The sequence below is a fragment of the Onychomys torridus genome, chromosome 10 (assembly GCF_903995425.1).
Source record: "Onychomys torridus chromosome 10, mOncTor1.1, whole genome shotgun sequence".
Lineage (NCBI taxonomy): Eukaryota > Metazoa > Chordata > Mammalia > Rodentia > Cricetidae > Onychomys > Onychomys torridus.
Genome location: NC_050452.1, coordinates 25,227,307 through 25,249,696, shown reverse-complemented (window position 1 = coordinate 25,249,696; position 22,390 = coordinate 25,227,307). Strand labels below are relative to the sequence as shown.

Here is a 22,390-nt window from a genome sequence, read left to right as displayed (position 1 = left end):
TTCCAGGGTGATCAGCTCTAGCTGCGGCATCCAATGGTTTTCAGGAGTGCTTACTTCTAAGGGTAGCACTATCACTCTGAGGTTGCTCTCCTTGTTCCTCAAACTTAACAAATTGAGAGGCTTGCAGTCCGCTTCCTCAGCTTTGTTTCCAAGGCCCAACCCAAATGGCTCAATTCTATCACCTCCAGGCCTCAGCTATTTGGAGGCCTCCAGCTTCCCTGTGGCTGTTTCCTCTCCTTGTACTGTTCCCTGGAGCTCTTGACCCAGTATGTAATCACATCATGGTATCTGGTATCTCCTCTTAAGAGTTCAAGACCCACATGCAGTTTTCTACCAATATGGCCTCTGAGCAGGGACCACCCAAACACTTGCTTTTTAAAAAAAAATCCCTTTCTTTCTGTATACAGAAGAGGGCGCCAGATCTCATTACAGATGGTTGTGAACCACCTTGTGGGTGCTGGGAATAGAACTCAGGACCTCTGGAAGAGCAGTTGGTGCTCTTAACCTCTGAGCCATCTCTCCAGCCCCCTTAAACCCCTTTCTTACATTCCTACTGCTCCAGCCTTCCAGAATGCTCCTACTGCTTCATCCACCCCCACTGAGTCTGCCTGCTCCTTGGCTATTTGAGCTGAGCACTGCTCCACATCATGACCTGGCTTGCCACAGCCTGAAGGCAACAGAGCCAGACTGCCCTTTTTCTGGGTCCACAGCTTCCACCTTTGTGCCTGCAGTGGCCTCCCTGTGACAGGATCTGTGATTTAAAGGAAGATGTATTTGTGTGTGCATGTGTGTCTGCGTCTGAGAATGAACAGTGCCCATGGGGGCCAAAGCAGTGTGCGATCCTCTTATAGCTGGAGTTCCAGGCAGTTGTGACCCACCAGATGAGTGCTTGGTTTCAAACCCCAATCCTCTACAAGAACAGCAAGCGCTCTTAGTCACTGTGCCTTTTCTCCAGCCTCCTAAAGGCAGTTTCTAACATTCACAAAGCCCTCTGTGTAAATAGGTTACCTCTATTAACCCCACCTTACAGTTCAGCAAGGTTGGGTGTTTCCCTTAGTACATAGTTTAGAATTGCTAAGTTTAGGATTTAAATTCACCAATATTCTCATAAACTGACCCAGGCAGGAGGCTGTGGCCCAGAGAGACTTGGAGATCACTGATAATCACTCATGGAGTTAAAAGGCAAAAGACAGATTTAAGTCTGAGAAAGGGATTGGGACAGGACTCCCAGAGCAAGGTTTTTTCCTTAGCCAAGACCACAGTGCTTCCCAATGGCCAAGAGAATAATCCCTCTCTGATTTAAAGCTGGAGAGGGCTGGAGATCCTCAACAATCTTGAGTACTGGCCGCTCTCCCAGAACTGGGTTCAATTCCCTGAACCCACATGGCAGCTCACAATCATTTATAACTCTAGTTGCAGGGATCCAATGTGTCCTTGGGCACCACAACACTCATTCATATTAAATAAAACCGAAAGACTGTAACCAATGGTTTAAAGGTAACGTCTATCAGGCTCATGTGTTAAACCAAAACTCTTTGGAAGTTAATGGTGGTATCTTCAGGTGTTTGCATGAGGCTTGGACATGGTCTCAACTTAGGAAGTTAGTAAGTACAAAAGCGGGGCTGGAGAGATGGCTCAAGCTGTTTAGAGCACTGATTGCTCTTCCAAAGGACCCGAGTTCAAATCCCAGCACCCACTCTCACACATGCATGCAGGCAAAACCCCAAAGTACATTAAATAAATCTTAAAACCCCAAAGTACATTAAATAAATCTTAAACACACACACACACACACACACACACACACACACACACACGCACGCACGCACACGCACGCACACACACACACAAGAGGGTTGGGGATTTAGCTCAGCGGTAGAGTGCTTGCCTAGCAAGCAAAAGGCCCTGAGTTGGATCCTCAGCTCAAAACAAACAAACAAACAAATAAAATAAAGTGCAAAAGTAGGTCTCATGAACAATTTACATTTATTTGCTGCTAACTGTCTTCAGATACACTTCAAACACAGCAGAAGCTAGAGTCTGTTTGCAGGGTGGTGGCACTGCTTGCCAATATACAGATGGTCCATGAAGAGTAACTTCAAACTCATTGTCAGGCTGTGAGGCCCAGCTCCAGGCAAACAGCTGATGGGCGGAACGATCCTTCTGGCTGTCAGGAATTACTCCTTGTTCTCATACTTGTGCTTTATGTGTTTCCACAGCTTCTGTATTTAACACACAACAGTGCTTGTTATATTATAAATAACCTTTGCCCTCACACTTTACAACTACTTTCGTTGTCTAAAACAAAAAATATCGAGAAATCGGTGTCAAACTCTGATTAAAAGTATACAGTTAGGCCGGGCGGTAGTGGTGCACGCCTTTAATCCCAGCACTTGGGAGGCAGAAGCAGACGTATCTCCTGAGTTCGAGGCCAGCCTGGACTATAGAGTTCCAGGACAGCCAGGGCTACACAGGGAAACTCTGTCTCGAAAAACAAAGAAACCAGTTGAGGAACAGGCTGGCCATCTGTACCAGGCCTTTCCCAGTACAGACACAATTTCATGACATAAAACATGCACAGAACCTGAAACGGTTAAGTCAAAAAGGACTCGCCATTTCCTACTTTATGCCACTATTAACCTTCAGAACAAAGCTGCCTGCGTGGGAGGCCTTGGGGGTTGAAACATCAATCTTACAAGGTCAGCCACATTGTCTACGGAGACGTACTTTAACGGCTGGCCTGCGGCCCTGGAAACCAGTTAGGAAGGCAGTGGTCGGAGTTCTGACCCACTTGCCACCGACTTAGGGGGTAGTTCGGCCTGTTCAAGTCGTCCTTCTGCAAATGAACATGTGGAAATGTGTGGTAGGACATACGGAAACTCCCAAGCCCTGCAATGTGGGGTCAATGTGAGACTCAGGACTCACACCAGGTCAAGCGAACTGAAGGTACAGTCTCAAGACAAGAGACACGGTTCACCGCGGGCCTGGTGAGGGAAGACTTGAGTTCGTCCTCCCTCCCTCCCTCCCTCCCTCCCAGTCAGCCCTCGGGCGGGCCCAAGGTCAGGACGGCCCAGGCCCTCACCCCGTCGTTGAGGTTCTCGTAGATCGCGTCTGCGCCCTGGTCGAAGGCGCGCTCGAAGAAAAGGGCGCCCACTACGACGGTGAGGGCGAAGGTTGAACTCCTTCGGAATAGTAGGGAGTACAAACGCGAAGTGATCGTCGGCGCCATGTCGACCCGCTACTGAACTTGCTCTACTGAGTCTGCGTAGAGGCCGACTTCTCATGCCAACCGAAAGTTTCGACGCGCACTGCCTTATGGGAATTGTAGTTCCTCCTCTGTATCTCAGCGTTGACGTTTTGAATCACACAGAAAGTCATAGTGTGCATAGGATAACAGATTCTTACTATGTTCATATCCACACAGCCAAAGTTTGGTAAAATTTATTACCCAGTCTTTCTCCTCAATTATTTCTTGCTGTTTGACTATCTTGAACTACAACTCCCAAAAGACCTTTGGTTTCCCCATCTTGCCCTGCGCTGTCCCGCCTTAGCGGTCAGTCTTTTCGCATACTTTAGAAAGGACTACGAATCCCAGCGAGCAGAGCGCCACCCGAGAACGCAAGAGGAGGAGCCCGGAGCCGTCTAGCCAGGTATTTTTGACCAGACGTCCTGGGCCGAGTTCTGTGCTACTTCTCTACCCAGAATAACGAGCTCTTCGTCCTAAATCCGTGCTGTCATCATTTTCTGGCATAGGGAGTGGCTAGTGAGGCGAGGGGACCCAGGCTTCCGTGCCTTCATCTCGCCTCTGTGCCTCTGTCTTCTGTGAACCTACTCCAGGTGTAAGTTTGGAGGTGGCAAAAGTTGGGTCCTAGAGGTCTAACCCTTCTTCAGTCACCCCTCAGGAGAAAAAGGTGGCTTTGCCTTTTCTTCCTGTCCTCCAGCTCGTAGGCTTTGAAGCCAAGAACCCGGGCCTCGAAAGCAAGCGACCTGGTTGTAAAAGGCACCCTACAAATGCTTTTCTGAGGATCCCCTCTCGGTCTTGAGCAGATGAAAGGTCCCAGCTCTGGTGGAGTGCTCGGGCTATTGTGTGGGTAGTGAAGAGCGCCAGCGCTTCTGGAAACTAGGACTCTGTAGAAGAGAAAACTGAATTCTTGGACAGGTTGGTGGTGCTCTTTAAGCCTGGTAGCCACTCAATGGAGGACTGAATATGTAGCAGCAGGGGTAAACAGGATAATGTGCGTAAACTGGATAATGTTTGTGCAAAGTTTTAGAGGCAGCTGTAGTGCTGGGGTGCTTTAAAAAAATGTAGCGTGGACTCTTAGTAGGTGGCCTGAGGTCATTCCTAGTCTGGCCTTAAACCTGTGATGAGGAGTCTTTATTTTTTTCCTAATTGCACTAGGGAGACACTGAAGGGTTTTAAACTGGAATGTGGCAAGATCTAATTTACATTTTAATGTTATCTTTCTGGCTTCTTGGTAGAAAATAGACTGAAGAGGGGAAACTTACAGAGGAAGGTGATTTAGAGAAGTGTGGATTAGAATAATCGTCAGATTTGAGATGCCTTTTGGGAGGTAGGGTAGACCGAGCAAGCTAGCAGATTTGTGCAAAAAAGAGGAATCAGAAGCTGGGCAGTGGTGGCGCACGCCTTTAATCCCAGCACTCAGGAGGCAGAGCCAGGCGGATCTCTGTGAGTTCGAGGCCAGCCTGGTCTACACAGTGAGTTCCAGGATTCCAGGATAGGTTCCAAAGCTACACAGAGAAACTTTGTCGCGAAAAACCAAACCAAAACAAAACCTACCAAACAAACAAACACACAAAAAAACAACCCTGGGATGGATTGTGCAGGCCTTTAGTACTAACACTTTGAAGAGACAAGTAAGTCTCTGAGTTCAAGGCCAGCCTGGTTTACAGATTTCAGAACACCCAGGGCTACATAGACAAACTCTGTCCTAAATAATACAAAAAACAAACAAAAAGAATTAACATGTAGGGGTAAATCAAAGTTTGATTTCAAGGACTAAATTGTTTTTGTCTAATTGTTTCTTTTGAGACTAGTTTTTACACTGGCTCTTGCTGGCCTGGAACCAGTTACATAGACTAGCCTGACTCTGAACTCCTGGTGATCTTCCTGTCTCTGTCTCTGGAAGTCTGAAATTATAGACTTGCACCACCGTGCCTGGCCTGTAAATTGTATGTGTGTTTAAAGATTTATTTTTTGTTATGGTAGATTATGCATATGTATAAGGTGGGTGGAGGAGTTGATATGTGCTCCTGAGTGGCAGTGCCCACAGAATCCAGGAAAGGGTATTGGATCCCCCGGAGCTGGAGTTAGAGGTGGTTTGTGAGCTATCCCATGTGGGTGCCAGGTACCAAACCTGTGCCCTTTGTTGGAGTAGTACATGCTTTTAACATGCTCTCCAGCTCTGTAAATTGTGTTTCGTGTGAGTTGTCCCGTAGCGATGAAGTGGAAACATCCAGGGAAATGGGGCTCTGATTCTGAAGTGTAGAGGGCTGGTCTGGGACTGAACTAAGGACTGAAGACTAGCACAGGATTATAATCCCAGCATTTGGGAGTGGAGGCAGGAGAAACAGAAGTTCAGACTTATCTTTGGCTACGTATTGTTTGAGCCCAGCCTGGACTACATTAGACTCTTTCTCTAAATGAATGAATTGCTAGATTAAACCGAGGACTGATCTCTAGTCATAACTTGCCTTCTGACATATGTGACCTTGATCAGTCCTGACTCTGTATGACCTGTAAAGAGCGGCAGTGAAGTCTGGTTAGGGACTAGAAGGGGACATGGATGAGCTCCTCTCAGGATGGGTGTGTACTGCTTGCAAAGCATCCTGGTAACTTCTGGCTCACAGGAAGCTGTGAGCTTGCAGGGAACGACTGCTTAGGTTTTGCTCATCACCTGCAAGAGACCTACAACAAATTTGGTTGACTGCAAGTTCAGAGGACAGGAAATCATTTTATGTAGGATGAGAAGTATGACTACAGGGGTTAAAGGTGTGGCTTATTTGATTTTATTTAATTTCTACTTAGTGTTATTTTTATCTTATATGTGTGAGTGTTTTTACCTGAATGTATGTGTGTATGTGCACCACATTTGTGCTTTGGATCCCTTAGGATCCAAATTATGAATAGTTGTGAGCTGCATGTGGGCACTAGAGACTAAATACAGGTCCTCCACAATCCACAAGAGTTCCAGGCAACCTGGCACCCTCACTCAGATGTACATGCACTTAAAACACCAATGCACATAAAAGAAACTTTAAAAAAATAAAGAAAATAAAACATTAAAATTCTTTTTCAGTTTTTTAGTAAAATTTTTTGGGCATGGTGGCACATTCCTTTAATTTCAATAGTTGGGAAGTAGAGGAGGCAGATCTCTGTAAATTTGAGGCTAGCCTGAGCAACATAGTAAGTTCTAGACCAACCAGGACTACATAGTAAGACCCAGTCTTATTTTTTTTTTTTTATTTTATTATTATTTTTTTTTTTTTGAGCTGAGGATCGAACCCGGGGCCTTGTGCTTGCTAGGCGAGTGCTCTACCACTGAGGTAAGTCCTCAACCCTTAATTTTTTTAAAGCTGGGTGGTGGTGGCACATACCTTTAATCCAGCACTTTGGGAGGCAGAGGCAGGCAGATCTCTGAATGCAAGGCCAGCCTGGTCTACAGAGTGAGTTCCAGAAAAACCCTGTCTTGAAAAAAAGGGGCGGGGGGCTGGAGAGATGGCTCACAGGTTAAGACCACTGACTGCTCTTCTAGAGGTCCTGTGTTCAATTCCCAGCAAACACATGGTGGCTCACAACCATCTATAATGAGATCTGGTGCCCTCTTCTGGTCATGCTGTATACAAAATAAATAAATAAATCTTAAAAAAAAAAAAAAAAAAAAAAAGATGGGGGCAGGCAGTGGTTGTGCATACCCTTAATCCCAGCACTTGGTAGGCAGAGCCAGGTAGATCTCTGTGAGTTCGAGGCTCACCTGGTCTACAGAGGGAGATCCAGGACAGGCACCAAAACTACAAGGGGAACCCTGTCTCGAAAAACCAAAACTAATAAAGGTTTTGTTTTGTTTTATTTTTTTCAAGATGGTTTCCCTGGCTGTCCTGGATCTCACTCTGTAGACCAGGCTGGCCTTGAACTCACAGAGATCCTCCTGCCTCTGCCTCCCAAGTGCTGGGATTAAAGGTGTGAGCCAGGGGTTGGGGATTTAGCTCAATGGTAGAGTGCTTGCCTAGTAAGCACAAGGCCCTGGGTTCGATCCTCAGCTTCCCCTCCCTCCCCCCCAAAAAAGGTGTGAGCCATCACCAGCCAGGAAAAAAAAGTTGGGTGTTTTGTTTGTTTTGTTTTGTTTTTTGGGTTTTTTTTTTTTTTTTTTTGTAAAAATATAATTGTGGAGTCAGGCATAGTGGTGCTTAGCTGTAATCCCAGCACTCTGGGAGGCTAAGGCAGAAATATTGAAAGTTTGAGGCCAGCCCTAGGCTATGAAGTGAGACTTCAATGGGGAGAAAAATCTTCAGTGTTCTACACAAAAATCTAGGGAAATGAGAAAAACAACCTTTACTTTTTTTGATTAATATTTGAACTCAAGTTGAACAAACTAAAATCCTCTAGACACTCAGCTCTACTTACAGTTTAATTGCATTCCCTCAAACATTTAACTCCATTTATAATTTTAATATATTTGATTTTCTTTTTAAGTGCTTGGGATGCGTAACCTAACAAGCTCAATTTCCCCAAGGATACTTAGTTTCTAGCAAATTTAATTAACTAAGTTTATGCTGAATTTAAATTTCTTACAAACAATTCAATACTTTTTAAAATTGATTGTGTATAGGAGAGGAATTCATAAACACATTTCCATACAAATTTATTATGTACTTTGGCCCTTTCCTATTATTATTTCCAAACATTCCCACACATAGATTTGCTTCTATTTCTGTATCTCATATGCATTTATGATTTTTATGTTTCGGTATAGAATCTAGGATCTACAGATGGAATATGATAATTGTTTTTCTGAGTCTGACTCATTTCCCTTAATATGACGTTCTCCACTTGTACCCGTTTCCCGTAAATGATATAATTTTGTTCTTTATGGTTAGGTAAAATTCCATTGTGTCTATATGTCCCATTTCCTTAATCCATTTGTCTGTTGATGGACACCTACACTGACCCCATAACGTGGCTGTTATGAACGCGTGCAGGTCTGTGTTGTGCGGATCTGAGTCCTTCAGCTCTTTCCCAAGAGTGGTCTGGCTGAGTGTCTGCTAAATGTGAGTTAGTTTTTTGAGGAGTCATCATACTGATTTCCACTGTGACTTTACCAGTAAACACTCCCACCAGCAGTGTATGGGAAGCTTCTGTCTCCCGAAGTATCCTCACCAGCATTTGCTTTTCTTACTGATAGCTGTTCTGAAAGGGATGAGATGGAGCCATGTAGTACTTTTGTTGTTTTGAAAAAGGGTCTCTGTGTAGCCCTGGTTGTCCTGGAACTCACTATGTAAACCAAACTGGCCTTGAACTCACAGTGATCTGCCTTGCTCAGCCTCCACAGTGCCGTGATTAAAAGCATGCACTACTACACCCAGTTTACTAATTTTTTTAATAGAAAATTTTTTCATATAATTTGTATATGTATATATGGTTGTTTTGGTTTTGGTTTTTGGGGTTTTGTTTTTGTTTTTGTTTTTTGATACAGAGTTTCTCTAGGTAGCCCTGGCTGGCCTGGAACTCACTATGTAGACCAGGATGGCCTCAAACCATATAGTATATATTGATCATGTTTTAACCCTCTCCCAGTTCCTCCTAGATCCTCCCCTACCTCCCTACCTACACAACTTTATGTTCTTTCTCTCTCTGTCTTTATAGTTCAGTACTTTTTAAAAACTTAGAACCGTGACAACAAATTACAGGCTCTGGGCTTGGGAGTTAACTCAGTTGGTGGAGTGCTTTACTTAATACAAACAAGGGCTTGGGTTTGGGCTTCAGCATGGTATAACCTAAGAGTGAGTGGTATGCACTTAACCAGTATTCCCAGCACTAGGAAGATGGAGGCAGGAGGATCAGAAGTTCAAGGTTCTCCTTAACTGTATAAAGAGTTGAGACCAGTTTGAGCTACTTAAGACCCTGCCTTAGTTCAACACAACACACATACTCACACAATAGACTTTATCCCTCACATGATATAAGACTATAGGGGAAGAGGGGGTGGACCCTAAAATGACATTTTTTAGCACCCTGGGTCATTCTCTAACACACAGAGTTTCTAATCACTCACTGATAATCTCTCAACCTAAAACCATAAATCTAATATTGATTACTGATGTATGTCTTGTCAGTTACCTGATATTTTAATCTTAGGTCTTAAATCAGAATCCCAGTGATCATCTGTCAGATATTTAGTATATCAAAATTATTTTTAATGTTAAGAATGCTTTTAAACTGGGTGGTGGTAGCACATGCCTTTAATCCCTGCACTCATTAGTCAGAGGCAGGTGGATCTCTGAGTTCCAAGCCAGCCTTGTATATAGATCAAGTTCTGGGACAGCCAGGGCTAAACAGAGAAGCCCTGTTTAAAGCAAAATAAGAGTATGCTTTTTTTAAATACCAGTTACACAGGTTTGTGTGTGTTGTGTTTTGAGACATGGTCTGACTGTTTAGTCCAAGCTGGCCTGCAAGTTGAGACGCTTCTACTCAGCTACCTGAATGCTGTGGAGTGAAGACACATGTTCAGTAGGAATTTTTTCCCCATTCTACAAACTCTGCTCTGTATCAAGTTGGGGCTAGCACTTCAGTGAGCTGAAGTGTTCATGTCAGTGTCTTTCTGATGGAACTCAAATCCAGCAGCCCATGTTTAGTCAGAACGTTCCTGTCAAGGTTGCCTGTAGGATGGTGTTTATTCCTCTGGGTTCTATTCTGCAGGGGTATCTAGAATCACTGGTTCAAATACAGATCCCTGGGTCACTTTCCAGAGCTGCTAAGTCAGAATTTCTGAGACTTGGCCCAGGACACACGTATTGGACTGGGAGAGTAGTAGGTGTTGAACCCAGAGCCATGCTGTCCTGGCTAAGTGCTTTGCTATTGCGCCCCACTCTGCCCCAGGAGGCTATTGCTATTTCTTTCTGTCTTTGGTCCTTTTCCTCTGTGTGTGTGTGCGTGTGTGTGTGTGTGCGTGCGTGCGTGCGTGTGTGTGTGTGTGTGTGAAAGAGAGAGAGAGAGAGAGAGAGAGAGAGAGAGAGAAATTACCTTTAGCCAGTGAACCAGCTCACTAGCTCACCAGCTCAAGATTTCATTTTCAACAAGGTTCTCATGTAGGAGCCATAGACATTTTGAGCAGGGCTGAGTTTAGGAGGGCTGGTAGGATGCACAATGCCAGCCAGGCAGCAGAGGGGCCTTGGCTACGAAATGTGGTCTGGCTTGAGCAGCACAGCACTGGTGACAGGAAGGAAGAGGAGGCAGACATGGCAGTCTAGTATTTAGTGAGGGGCCTCCTTCAGACTCTGTCTCCTGATTGGAACCTCCCCTGAGACCTGTAATGATCTGATGAGAAACCATCTTCAGCGTGTGGTCTGGAGCCCAGAACCAGGTACAGCCAACAACCTTCACTTGGGGTTGTTAGACCAGGTCTGCTTAGATCCATGGTTTCCTTGGTGCTCACCTAACGGGAGCTGAAGGAAATAATTCTGTCCTTTTCAACTTCCACCCAAGCTGTTTTATCGAGGTGAACAAAGCCCTTGGAACCATCTATGGCAGCCTCCTCAGGGGAAAGAGTAAAAGTTATCCTTGTCCGACAGATCTAAACCCAGAGCCTCACGTGTGCCAAATAAATGCTCTGCTGCTGAACCACATCTCAGTTCCTACTTCAAAGTTCTAAAAGAACAGTGTGTGTGTGTGTGTGTGTGTGTGTGTGTGTGTGTGTGTGTGTGTATTGCCTTCATGTATGAATATATGTATGTGTACCAAATGCATGCCTGATGCCGGTGGAGGTCTAAAGAGGACATTGAATCCCCTGGATCTGGAGATAGGGATTATTGTGTCTCTCCTAACATGTGGGTGCTGGGAACTGAACACTGATCCTCTGAAAGAGCACCATGTGCTCTAAACCACTGAGCCTTCTCTCCAGTCTCTTTGGGGCAAGGTCTCACTGTGTAGCCATGACTGGCCTAGAACTTGCAATGTAGACCATTCTGGGCTCAAACTCACAGAGGTCTGCCTGTACCTCCAGTGCACATGAAACACCACAGTCTGTTCAATCCCCACTTTTCGAAAGGACTGCTTTTGGTTTTAAAGGTTTTTCAAACAATCTACACTAAATATAGAACTTCTTATAAGAATAACAAAGTGAAAAAAATAAAACACACATAATTCCTGAGCCAGGGATAACCATAGTAAATATTCTATGTCTGTTCTAGTCTGTATGTGTGCAGTGAAGGAGGAGATTCTTTTTTTTTTTTCACTCAGGAGGCGGAGGCAGGAGGATCTCTGTGAGTTCAAGGCCAGCCTGGACTACAGAGCAAGTCTCAGAACTGCCAGAGCTACACAGAGAAACCCTGTCTTGCCAGGTGAGCCTTTAATCCCAGCACTCGGGAGGCAGAAGCAGGTGGACCTCTGAGTTTGAGGCCAGCCTGGGCTATAGAGTGAGTTCCACAGAAGGTACAAAGATACACAGAGAAACCCTGTCTCAAAAAAAAAAGAGAGAGAAAAAAAGAAAAGAAAGATCCTGTCTCAAAAAACAAAAGATTTATTTTTATGTGCATTGGTGTTTTGTTTTGCCTGTATGTATGTCTATGTGTGTGAGGGTGTCAGATACCCTGGAGTTACAGACAGTTGTGAAACTGCCATGTGGGTGCTGAGAATTGAACCTGAGTCCTCCAGAACAGTCAGTGCTCTTAACCGCTGAGTCATCTCTCCAGCCTAGAGGAAGAGTCTTTTTGTTTGTTTGTTTGTTTTGTTTTTCGAGACTGTGTAGCTTTGCACCTTTCCTGGAACTCGCTCTGTAGACCAGGCTGGCCTCGAACTCACAGAGATCCACCTGCCTCTGCCTCCCGAGTGCTGGGATTAAAGGCGTGTGCCACCCCCCCATCCACCCCCACTCCCCATCCACCCCCCACCCCCACCTCCTGTCGAGGAAGAGGCTTTTGCCTTGAGAAATGCTATCCTTATTATGATGATAAACTGTTTTCCACTTAACATTAAGAGCAGTTGTTCAAGAATTTCCTTTGATTTTATTTGTATTTTTGCTATTTATTTATTTATTTAGAGACAAGATCTTGTGTGTCTCAGGCTGGCCTCAAATTCATTAGGTAGCCAAGGCCAGTTGGAACTCCTGATCCTCTCGTCTCCAGCTACTATGACTGAGATTACAGGCATGGCTCACCACACCTGGATTTCTAGGGTGTGTGTGTGTGTGTGTGTGTGTGTGTGTGTGTTGGTCTTGCTGTTGCTCAAGCTTGCCTACACTGCTCAGATCAAGTGACCCTCTTACCTCAGTCACATGCCAAGTAGTGTAGTGCTGTGGTACCATCTGTTGAGCTGTGGCTCACGTCCTGTTCCTGCTATTTTCAACAGTGTTTTCTCTGTGGACTGCTGGGGACCCGAATGAGGGGTGTGGTAGAGCTGACACCTCAGGTTTTGTGTGCTATGCCATTGAGCTCCCACCCCACCCCACATGGAACTCTAAGCAGCTTGCTTGGCATGTAGCTAGCAGTGGGTACCACCAGCTGTTCTTGGTGTTGCAGTTAGATTTTAGTATCTGGATCAGCTACCATACAGTCACAAAATGCCTAGGAAGCCAGATGTGGCTCACTCCTTGAATTCCAGCACTGGGGAGGCAGAGGCTAGCAGATCTCTGAATTCTAGGCCAGCCAGGGCTACATAGTGAGAGCCTGTCTCAGAACAAATACCATCCTACAACCGAAAGTGCTTCAGATTTTCAGTCTGAAAAGATGAGTTCGACTTCCTGAGCATCATGAAGTTTCAGATTTTGAGCATTTGGGGTTTTCACATTAGGTTGTTCAACTGTGTCCTGTAAGTTCGTGGTCGTCTGTGTCTTTTCCTTGGAGGAATTCCCTGTGGGATACAGTCACCCATTGGGGTTCTAGGGCACAAAACTTGTCACTCTGTACAATGGCAGATCTGTCAGCCCCAGCGTATATTCAGTGGTCCTTGTGAGAGCGGAGACTGAATCCCTGCCTGGGAGGAAGGAAATGGTCACGATCAGAGAATAAGTGAGTGAGGAAATATGGCACCTTAGGGTTGTACATGTGGGAGGAGGGGCTCAGGAATGTTTTGGGTTACCTGTGACTATCACAGATTGTTAAATGCCTTTTGTTTTTGTTTTTGTTTTGTTTTTTCTTTTGGTTTTTCGATACAGGGTTTCTCTGTGTAGTTTTGCGCCTTGCGCCTTTCCTGGAACTCACTTGGTAGCCCAGGCTGGCCTCGAACTCACAGAGATCCACCTGGCTCTACCTCCCACGCTGGGATTAAAGCCGTGCCCCACCACCGCCCGGCTGGTTTTTGGTTTTTAAGACAGGGTCTCTCTACATAGCCCAGGCTGTCCTGGAATTCTCTATGAAGACCAGGCTGGCCTTGCACTTACAGTTATCCACCTGCCTCTACCTCCCCAGTACTGGGATTAAAGGTGTGCACTACAACACCCAGCTATTAGGTGGGTTTAAAATTCATTTATTCCACTGTATTAGTTGTCTTTCATACATAATAATTACTTTGTTCTAGCTTGCTTTGAACTCACTATGTAGACCAGGCTGGCTTTGAACTTCCAGAGATCCACCTGCCTTTGCCTCCAGCATGTGCTACCGGGGAAACCCACAACAAGCATTTATTATTATTATTACCTCATATTGTTTTTGAGGGTCAGGAATTTGGTTGGGGCTTAGTTGGATGATTCTCGTTGGACTGTCAGCCAGAGTATAGTCATCTGAGATCAGCTTAAACTGGAAGGAGGCACTTAGGAGTGGGCAGGTGGCATGTCAGGGGCTCAACCCCTGACCCTGTGGGCTTCACTGTCGACACTGTTCAGTGTGTGGTAGCTAGCTACCCACAGACTAAATGATTGTTTAGAGAAAGAGAGAGCCAAGCTAGAGATTGAGTTTTAACTTGTCCTTGGAAGTAGCATGTAACTACATAGAGATCAACTCTGACACAGCTCGAGAAGGGACTGTACTAGCCGGAAAAGCCAGGAGGAAGACCACTGGGGTGTAGAGGCTGGCCGTTCCTTCTACATTGGGCACTGAGTGCACTGGTGTGCCCGAGCACTCAGCATGTGGGAGTGGTCCTCAGAAGCGTCTTGGAAGTCATGTCATTGGCCCGCCTCCCAGATGAACTATGGAGGGAAATGCACAGCCAGGGGCAGGGGGATGGAATTCAGACCTGGGCCGCAGGGTTGCAGGTGCTTCTCAATTGGTATTTCGTTTTGTGGTCATGGGACCAAAGGGCTACTGTAGCCTGCTCCTGATGCCCAGTATCCTGCTGTGTGTTCCTAGTTTGGAGATCAGCGTTTGGTATTTTATCATGTGGGACCTGGGGACCAAACTCAGGATATCAGTCAGTCTTGGCAGCAACCACCTTTACCTCTTGAGCCCTTTCATTGGCCCCTTGGCTGCACTTTTTTTTTCTCCCCGAGACAGGGTTTCCCTGTGTAGCTTTGCGCCTTTCCTGGAACTCACTTGGTAGCCCAGGCTGGCCTTGAACTCACAGAGATCCGCCTGCCTCTGCCTCCCAAGTGCTGGGATTACAGGCGTGCACCACCACCGCCTGGCTCAGCATTTGGTATTTTTAAGTACAGTTTCTATGGAAGGTGTGTACACCTTAAGTTAGGAACTCTGTGCTTAGGAAAAACTAGCTTCCGGGGGTCAGTCCAAGTAGCCTGTGATTCTGCAGGCCCCTGCTCTCTCTGCTTCACTCCATCATTTTCCACACTAGACTATCGTTCTGAGGACTTGGAAGCAGCACCTGCTTAGATCCTAGACCACGGAATTGGGAGGCCCCCCAACAGCCTTAGTTTGCGGGAATGAGGTGATGCAGTTCATCCCAGGGTAGCTAGGAGGCAAGCACAGGACTGAGGCTGGGTGAGAGAGCTGTGCAGCATCACCAACAGGTGCTCCTACATACAAGGCCTGCCTGCATTTTCTTCAGAGCAGGGTCCTGAGCAGGCAACCTTGGACCATCCCCACAGACCAGTTCTGACCCCATCAACTCCTGACAGCAGGCATGGCACTGGGGTGCTGCTGTGCTGTGAAGGCTTGTGATAAAGCTATGCTTTACTCTTTACCTGGGCTCCGATGGTGCCATAATTAGAAGAAATGGCAGGTGAGCTTGAGGGCAGCATGTGGTGAGCACAAGTCAGGATAATTACAGTGTACATTCCAGCCCCTGGCCAAGGCCAAGCTGTTGGCTTATTTTAGCCCTGTGCATGGCAGGGAAGGGCCACAAGATGAGGTGCGGGGCTCTCAGTATTACTAGTTCAGAGCCTTCACGATGAGATGTTGTTATTGCTGGCAGTAATTGTAGCCATTATTGTTAACTCGGCCAGCTGTGAGCAGATGACAAGTACTGAGAAGCTGGTCCTCATGGGCAGAACAGACCCCACCTCAAGAAGGCTCTCCGTGAAGGTGAATGAAATCAGAATGAAGTTGAGGGCTGCGGATCTGTAGCTCAGTGTCGGGCACTTGCTGAGTGTGTAAAGGCTCTGTGTTCAGTCCCCGAAACCCTTTGGGTGCTGGAGAGATGGCTCAGCTGTTAGGAGCACTGACTGCTCCTCCAGAGGACCCAGGTTCAGTTCCTAGCATCCAAATGGCGGCTCAAAGCCACCTGTAATGTAACTCCAGTTCCAGGGGATCCACCACCTTCTGGCCTCTGTGGGCACTGCACATGTGATATATTTGTGATATATACATATATGTGTGTGTGTGTGTGTGTGTGTGTGTGTGTGTGTGTGTATGCAGACAAAGCCCTCACACACATACAAATAAAAAAGTTCTTAAAGAATGAAAGTGAGACACCAGCATGCATGAATGAAATCTGAAGATGTTTCCCTTCACCCCACTCCCCCTCCCCATTCCCCATCTCTTCTTCCCTCTGTGGGTTGAGGTTGGTCATTGAGCCTGGAGGATTGTCAGGTGCTGCAGTGAGTTAGCCAGGACGGTTAAGTTCCATGGGCAGCTGCGAGGGTCAGGTGTCCTGTGTGGCAGGAGCCGGTGCAGTGACAGACATACCTGCTTGGCTTTTCCAAAAAGGGCCTGGGAGCTAATGGCCTGGAGCAAGGTGGAGGGAAGGCGTGGCTCTGCAAGCCCCTCATTTATTATGCAGGCAGTGTGTTCTTGGCAATTGGGAGCAATGGTGGCCTAGACTGAGTTCTTTGCCCTTGAGCCTGTGTTCTAGAGGGGAAGGAGGCCCACAAGAGAATAAGCCTGCATGCAAAGTGAGATATCAGGGTCCTGTTTGACTACAGTTTTCAAAAAGGAACCTGAGTGGTGGCACACACCTTTAATCTCAGTGCTCACGAGGCAGAGGCAGGCAGATCTCTGAGTTTGAGGCTAACCTGGTCTACAGAACAGTCAGGGCTACACAGAGAAACTGTGTCTCAAAACAAAAAAGTACTGATTATGTATAGATATTTTTGTCATTATTCCCTAAACAATACAATAAAACAACTATTTCCATAACGTTTGTATTTACTAGGTATTATAAATGCTCTAGAGATGATTTAAAATATACAAGAGGCTGTATGTGGGTTAGATGCAAATTCTGTGACATTTTATATAAAGGATGAGGGGGGGGGTGCTATCCATGAGGGGCCTGGAACCCACCCCTTGTGGATGCTGAAGAGCCATGCGCTGTCAGCTGTGAGACCCTGGTTTTATAGCTAAGGGTACACTCAGTACTTGAAATCACTTTGCAGAAGGCATTGGCATTAGAATCTGCTGTGTGGTCCCAGAGGACTTAAGTCTCACTAGCTTAAGGATTGTCCCTTGACCATGAATAGCCAGCCCTGGCATCTGATGAAGCTCTGGGGAACCAGCAGATAGTGATAGCCATGGACCTGGTCCCTAGGAGTGGGTCAGTGGTACCACCTGTGTTCTTGGTGAGGCGTGGGGCTGGATCATTCTGTGTTCCAGACAGAGCCTAGCCCACACTGCTGAAGATGGGGATGAATCATGGTGGAGAAGGCCAGCTTAGTCAGCACCCCATGCTGCTGGCTGGGCCCCATGCACAGACACTCCAGCTGTCTCCCTTCTGCCGACTCAGGGTCAAGGAGCACAGTGGTGCAGGGTGTGCTTTATGCAAAGACGCCTGGCTGTGGCACGGATGGTTCCGTTTATAGTGTGGCAAGATGCTGTACCTGGATATATGAGGTTCTGCAGGCTGCCCCTTAATATGCGCCCAAGCCCTTCTGGGAGGCAGTTGGATCAGGCGCCTGGAACTTCTTGTCTGGAGAGGTCACCTTGCTAAAGGCCAGCTCCTGCCAAAGCATGGCTTTGAGGACAAGCCTGGGGAGAGGTGAAAAGCACCGAGCCTCTGCTGTTCTCCCTGGGCACTGGAGGCTGTGGAGCCATCATGCAATGTGCGAGTCTGGTCTGTGGTGCTGGGGGTCCAGTCCCACCTCTGCCTTTTGTGCTGTGGACTTTGGTCGCTCCGTGGTCCTCTCTTAGACTCACTTGCCTTATCTGCAGTGTAAACTGGCTAATTCCAGGGGTCGTTTGAACACTGACATCCAGTTTCAGCAGGCCTCTAATAATGATGGTATTGATAGCTAGGGTTTCATGTGGACCTGTATGGGCCTGGTGCTGTGTTAGTGCAAACATGAGTGCTCTGATGCTCACAGCCACCAATGGGCCACTATTGACATCCCTGCTTTCATGGGAAACAGTCAGAGTCAAAGGACTGTTAAGACTAGGGTTAGAAAGCAATAGTCCTGGATTTAAATTTAGACTTGAGGGCTCTGTGGTTAAGAACTGACTGCTCTTCCAGAGGTCCTGAGTTCAATTCCCAGCAACCACATGGTGCCTCACAACCATCTGTAATGAGATCTGGCGCCCTCTTCTGGCCTGCAGGCATACATGCAGACAAAACACTATAATTAATCAATCAATCAATCAATCTTTTTAAAAAATCTTTTAAATTTAGACTTGAACTCTAGAGCCCAGTTCTTACCCCTTGCCCCACATGACCTCCCTAGAAACCAGAGCAGGTGATAACAGGGCCTGGGACTCAATGCCATCCGAACAGTGACAGTTGAATGAAGGGACTGTTCTGGTCACCTTCCTTTTTTTTTTTTATGTTTTTGTTTTTGTTTTTTGAGACAGGGTTTCTCTGTGTAACAACCCTGGCTGTCCTAGAACTCACTCTGTAGACCAGGCTGGCCTCGAACTCACAGAGATCCTCCTGCCTCTGCCTCCCGAGTTCTGGGATTACAGGCATGCGCCACCACCGCCCGGCCTTGTGGTCACCTCCTTACCTCACCATCAGACACTAGACCTACAGGAGTCCTTACAGATTTCCTGGTTTGACCCTCCTCCGGCCACTGTACAATGGAGGCTCCCAGAGGGCAAGTGACACCCCGGCTTTTCCTGACAGACCTGTGGACTTGTCTGGGGTAGCCAGAGGAGGTTATGGGTGGGCAACTGTGGCTCTTAGCTGACGTTCATAAAAGAGGTTTGCCACCATGTATGTGTGCACGGGGGAGGAGCTCATCTGGTTTCTGGTGTGACTGAGCAGATGGACAAAGAGGCGTGTGGCCTTGATTTCCTAGTGGGCTAGTGTTTCCAATGGTGTGACTAGAGGCTTCCCTTATTCTGAAACCTGTTCTGTGACCAAGGCACTCCACAGTGCCTCTCTGATCCCCATCTTTCCCATCCATAAGTAGGTTTTAATGCATACGTTTTGGATTTCAAAGGAACCAGCATGGTACTGGGGTGAGTGAACAGTAAGTGTCAATATGATTTGTTGGAGACTTGTGGTTAGTGTAGTGCAGACATCCTACCTGGGTTCTGAGACCTGCTCAGCTGCCTTCTGAGTTTCTTTGCCTCTTGGGGTCTCAGTGCCCTTACCCTGAAGTCTCATGGGCATCCCTTGCAGGTCATGATGGGGATTGTGTGGGATGATACATGCAAAGCCTGAATATGATAGATGCTCAGAACCACAGCTCCAATAATGTTCCTGAGACTTGATGCTAAACATGAGTTTCTCTCAGTTCCTAGTCTTTTTTTATTTGTGGTGCTGGAGATCGAACCCACCTCCACATGCATGCTGGGCAAGTGCACTGCCACTGACCTGTAGCCTCGCCTTAATATGTAACTGTAGTAGCATATTTGTCTATAGTACTGAAACAATAGCCAACCATTCAGACCCACAGTCAGGAAGGGACAGTGGCTTGCATAAGGTCACACAGCTGGCCTCTGTGCTCTGGGTGGTTTTGTCCACCTCAGTCTGTTGCAGAGCCACTGCTCCACTTCCTGTCAGTCCCCAGGGGGATGCCTTCCTCCGCCCTCCTTCCCCATTACTCTCGAAGCCAGCAGCTCCTTGGGGCTTCAAGCTTCGTGAATGGCTTGGTTAAGCACTCGGCCGTTAAGCGTTCATCTCTTACAATTTCAATCCAATTCCTATAAGTTTATTGGCAAGATGGGGTGCATTAGAGCTGCCAAATTTAATAGATCAAGTCCTTCTGTCTGGGATGCAGTTTCTCGGAAGTAATGGGAGAAGAGAGATTTTATACGTTTTCATTTGGAATGACTAGCTGTTCCTGATCCCATTACAGCCCCTGACTTAATGGCTGCCATCTCTGTCTGCTGCAGGGGCAACTTTCTCCATCAGCCTGCTTGGCTGCCTGACCCATCCTGGATGACTGTTTGTCTCCTCTTCTCTCCCAGTCCCTTCTTCCTGAGGTGTGTTCCCCCATCTGTTTGCTCTGGGGGTTGAGTCCCAGAGTCAGCCCAGTTCGCCAGGTGTGTAGCAGTCTGGGGCTTCAGCTGCCACTTTAGATAGCTACCTGTAACCTCAGGGAAGTCTTTTCCACCTTCCTCTGGGCCTCAGGAGCCTGCTCTGGTCATGTGGGTGGGTGGGGGGGTGCTGCTCTGGCCTTAGTCGATGCTGTCCCTCTGGATAGCTCCCAGTGGGCTGCAAGACCCAGGACTTGGCTGTGAGACTGACGGAATCACTGTCTGCCTTGGCATGGGACGTGGTGGCTGAGGGAGCAGTTGCTGAAGGGCCTGGAGACACTGCAGTGTTCTCATTTCCATTTGATGCTGCCTGGGAACCTCCTCCCCCAAGATGCAGCCGGCTCCTCAGGAAGCTGTCAGCACCTGCCGTGGCCTCTCTGGCTTCCCTGAGCACTGAGCTAGCTGAAGAAGGGGAACACTTGGCAGCAGAATTTTAGGGGACCTGTATTTGCTTTCTGCTTACCAGCTGTGTGACATTAGGCAAATTGCTTCCTCCCTCTGAACCCCAGTTGTCCCAAAGGGAGCATGGTGATCCATTAATTTATTCTGCAAATGCTCGATTGCCTACCTACTCTGTTCCAAGAACCATTTAGGGGCTGGGGCCCCTAAGAAACAGCAAAATATACTTGCCTTCACGGATTTATATTCTTGTTGGAAAAGGCAGACAGTAATATAACAAATAATTTATTGCTTTAAAGGAGGTAAGTCCTCTGAGGGAAAAAAGCAGAAAGTGGTAAGAACTAGAGAGGATCCTGTGTGTGCGGGTCGAGTGGTCGAGTTCAGATCCACTGATGGTGGGAGCATTTGAGCAAAGAGCTGAGTGAGCGAGTGTGACCGGTGTCTGAGAGACAGTCTCCAGGCCCAGGCTCAGCAAGGACAAACCCAAGACAGCAGCCACATGCCTGGCATTTGTGTGTGGGGGGAGGCCTGAATGGAGAGAACACGGAGGTTGGAGGCCCACCAGGAACAAAGGAGGCTAGCCAGAGGGTTTAAGGTGGTGGTCATCCAGCCTGTCCACATTAGAATTATCTAGAAGTTTAAAAAATAAATCTCCAGCAGGGTGGTAGTGGCTTACGCCTTTAATTCCAGCACTCAAGAGGCAGAGGCAGGCAGATCTTGTCGTTCAAGGCCAGTCTCTGGTCTACAGAGTGAGTTCCAGGACAGCCAGGGGGTTATAATGAGGGACTGTCTAGAAAAACCAGAATCAATAGATAAGTCAATAGATAAATATCTCCAAACTTGGGCCTTGACCCCGAAGTTCTAGCTTGGCTAGTCAGTGTTGAACTATATAGCAGAAGAGTAAGGCCCTCTGGGATGATTGTCAGCTCTGCAAACTCCACAGGAAGTGGGCCTGGAAGCAAAGCCTTGGCCCGAGCCTGGCTCTCAGTGCTCGGTTGAGGACCTGTGCCCAGAGCTTTGGCACAGGGTCTTTCCTTCAGTGGTCTGACCAAATGCTTTGTGGCTTTGCAGGGCCGGCATTTGGTGGAGGCGGCCATGGGGAAGCGGTACTTCTGTGATTACTGTGACCGTTCCTTCCAGGACAACCTGCACAACCGAAAGAAGCATCTCAATGGGCTGCAGCACCTCAAGGCCAAGAAAGTGTGGTACGACATGTTCCGAGGTGGGTGCTGCAGGCTCAGGGCTGGCTCCTAGGGGCCACACTCTGACCTGACTTCCCACCAGACAAGGACACTTTAGGGACAGACTGGGATGGACGACTACTACTACTACACTACTACTACTACTACTACTTCTTCTTCTTCTTCTTCTTCTTCTTCTTCTTCTTCTTCTTCTTCTTCTTCTTCTTCTCCTCCTCCTCCTCCTCCTCCTCCTCCACCTCCACCTCCTCCTCCTCCTCCTCCTCCTCCACCTCCACCTCCTCCTCCTCCTCCTCCTCCACCTCCTCCTCCTCCTCCTCCTCCTCCTCCTCCCTCCTCCTCCCTCCACCTCCACCTCTCCTCCTCCTCCTCCTCCCTCCTCCTCCTCCTCCTCCTCCTCCTCCTCCTCCTCCACCTCCTCCTCCTCCACCTCCTCCTCCTCCACCTCCTCCTCCTCCTTCTTTTTTTTTTAAGACAAGGTTTCTCTGTGTAGCTTTGCCTGTCCTGGAACTCACTCTGTAGCCCAGGCTGGCCTCGAACTCACAGAGATCCACCTGGCTCTGCCTTCCAAATGCTGGGATTAAAGGCGTGCGCCACCAACACCTGGCTGACTTTTTTTGTTTAACATTTATTTTTATTGTATGTATGTATTTGCCTGCACATATGTAAGTACATGTATGGTTGGTGTGCTGGTCAGAAGAAGGCATCAGATGCCCTGCAACTGGAGTTATGGATGGTTGTGAACCACCATGTAGGTGCTGTAAACTGAACCCAGGTCCTCTTCAATTGCATGTGGACAAATGCATGCACGCCTTTGTCCAGAG

General features: G+C 47.4%; 2 protein-coding genes across 6 annotated transcripts in view; one reads left to right on the top strand and one right to left on the bottom strand.

Annotated features, from left to right (window-relative positions):
- Positions 1–1,967: 1,967 nt before the first annotated feature.
- LOC118592343 (cytochrome b-c1 complex subunit 9) lies at positions 1,968–3,272 on the bottom strand. The gene is made up of 2 exons (XM_036201195.1): positions 3,083–3,272; positions 1,968–2,222 (listed from the first exon to the last, which is right to left on the bottom strand). The coding sequence occupies exons 1-2, from the start codon at positions 3,227–3,229 to the stop codon at positions 2,178–2,180; spliced, it is 192 nt and encodes a 63-aa protein (XP_036057088.1). The 5' UTR covers positions 3,230–3,272; the 3' UTR covers positions 1,968–2,177.
- Positions 3,273–3,569: 297 nt separating this feature from the next.
- Zmat5 (zinc finger matrin-type 5) overlaps positions 3,570–22,390 on the top strand; it is a 33,058-nt gene continuing 14,237 nt past the window's right edge. The window contains exons 1-3 of one of the 5 annotated variants that reach the window (XM_036200380.1): positions 3,574–3,650; positions 19,825–19,914; positions 21,439–21,589. In XM_036200380.1, coding sequence (XP_036056273.1) covers positions 21,463–21,589 — 127 coding nt within the window. In that variant the 5' untranslated portion in view covers positions 3,574–3,650; positions 19,825–19,914; positions 21,439–21,462. The other 4 variants (XM_036200382.1, XM_036200379.1, XM_036200384.1 and 1 more) reach the window with 4 other exon arrangements.

Excerpts from the sequence above, each read along its gene's own strand:
- LOC118592343 (XM_036201195.1), bottom strand. The coding sequence starts at position 3,229 with ATGGCGCCGACGATCACTTCGCGTTTGTACTCCCTACTATTCCGAAGG. Across the intron at positions 2,223-3,082 it reads ACGAGAACCTCAACGACGGG|AAGCTGTGGAAACACATAAA; the intron begins GTGAGGGCCTGG and ends TGTTAAATACAG.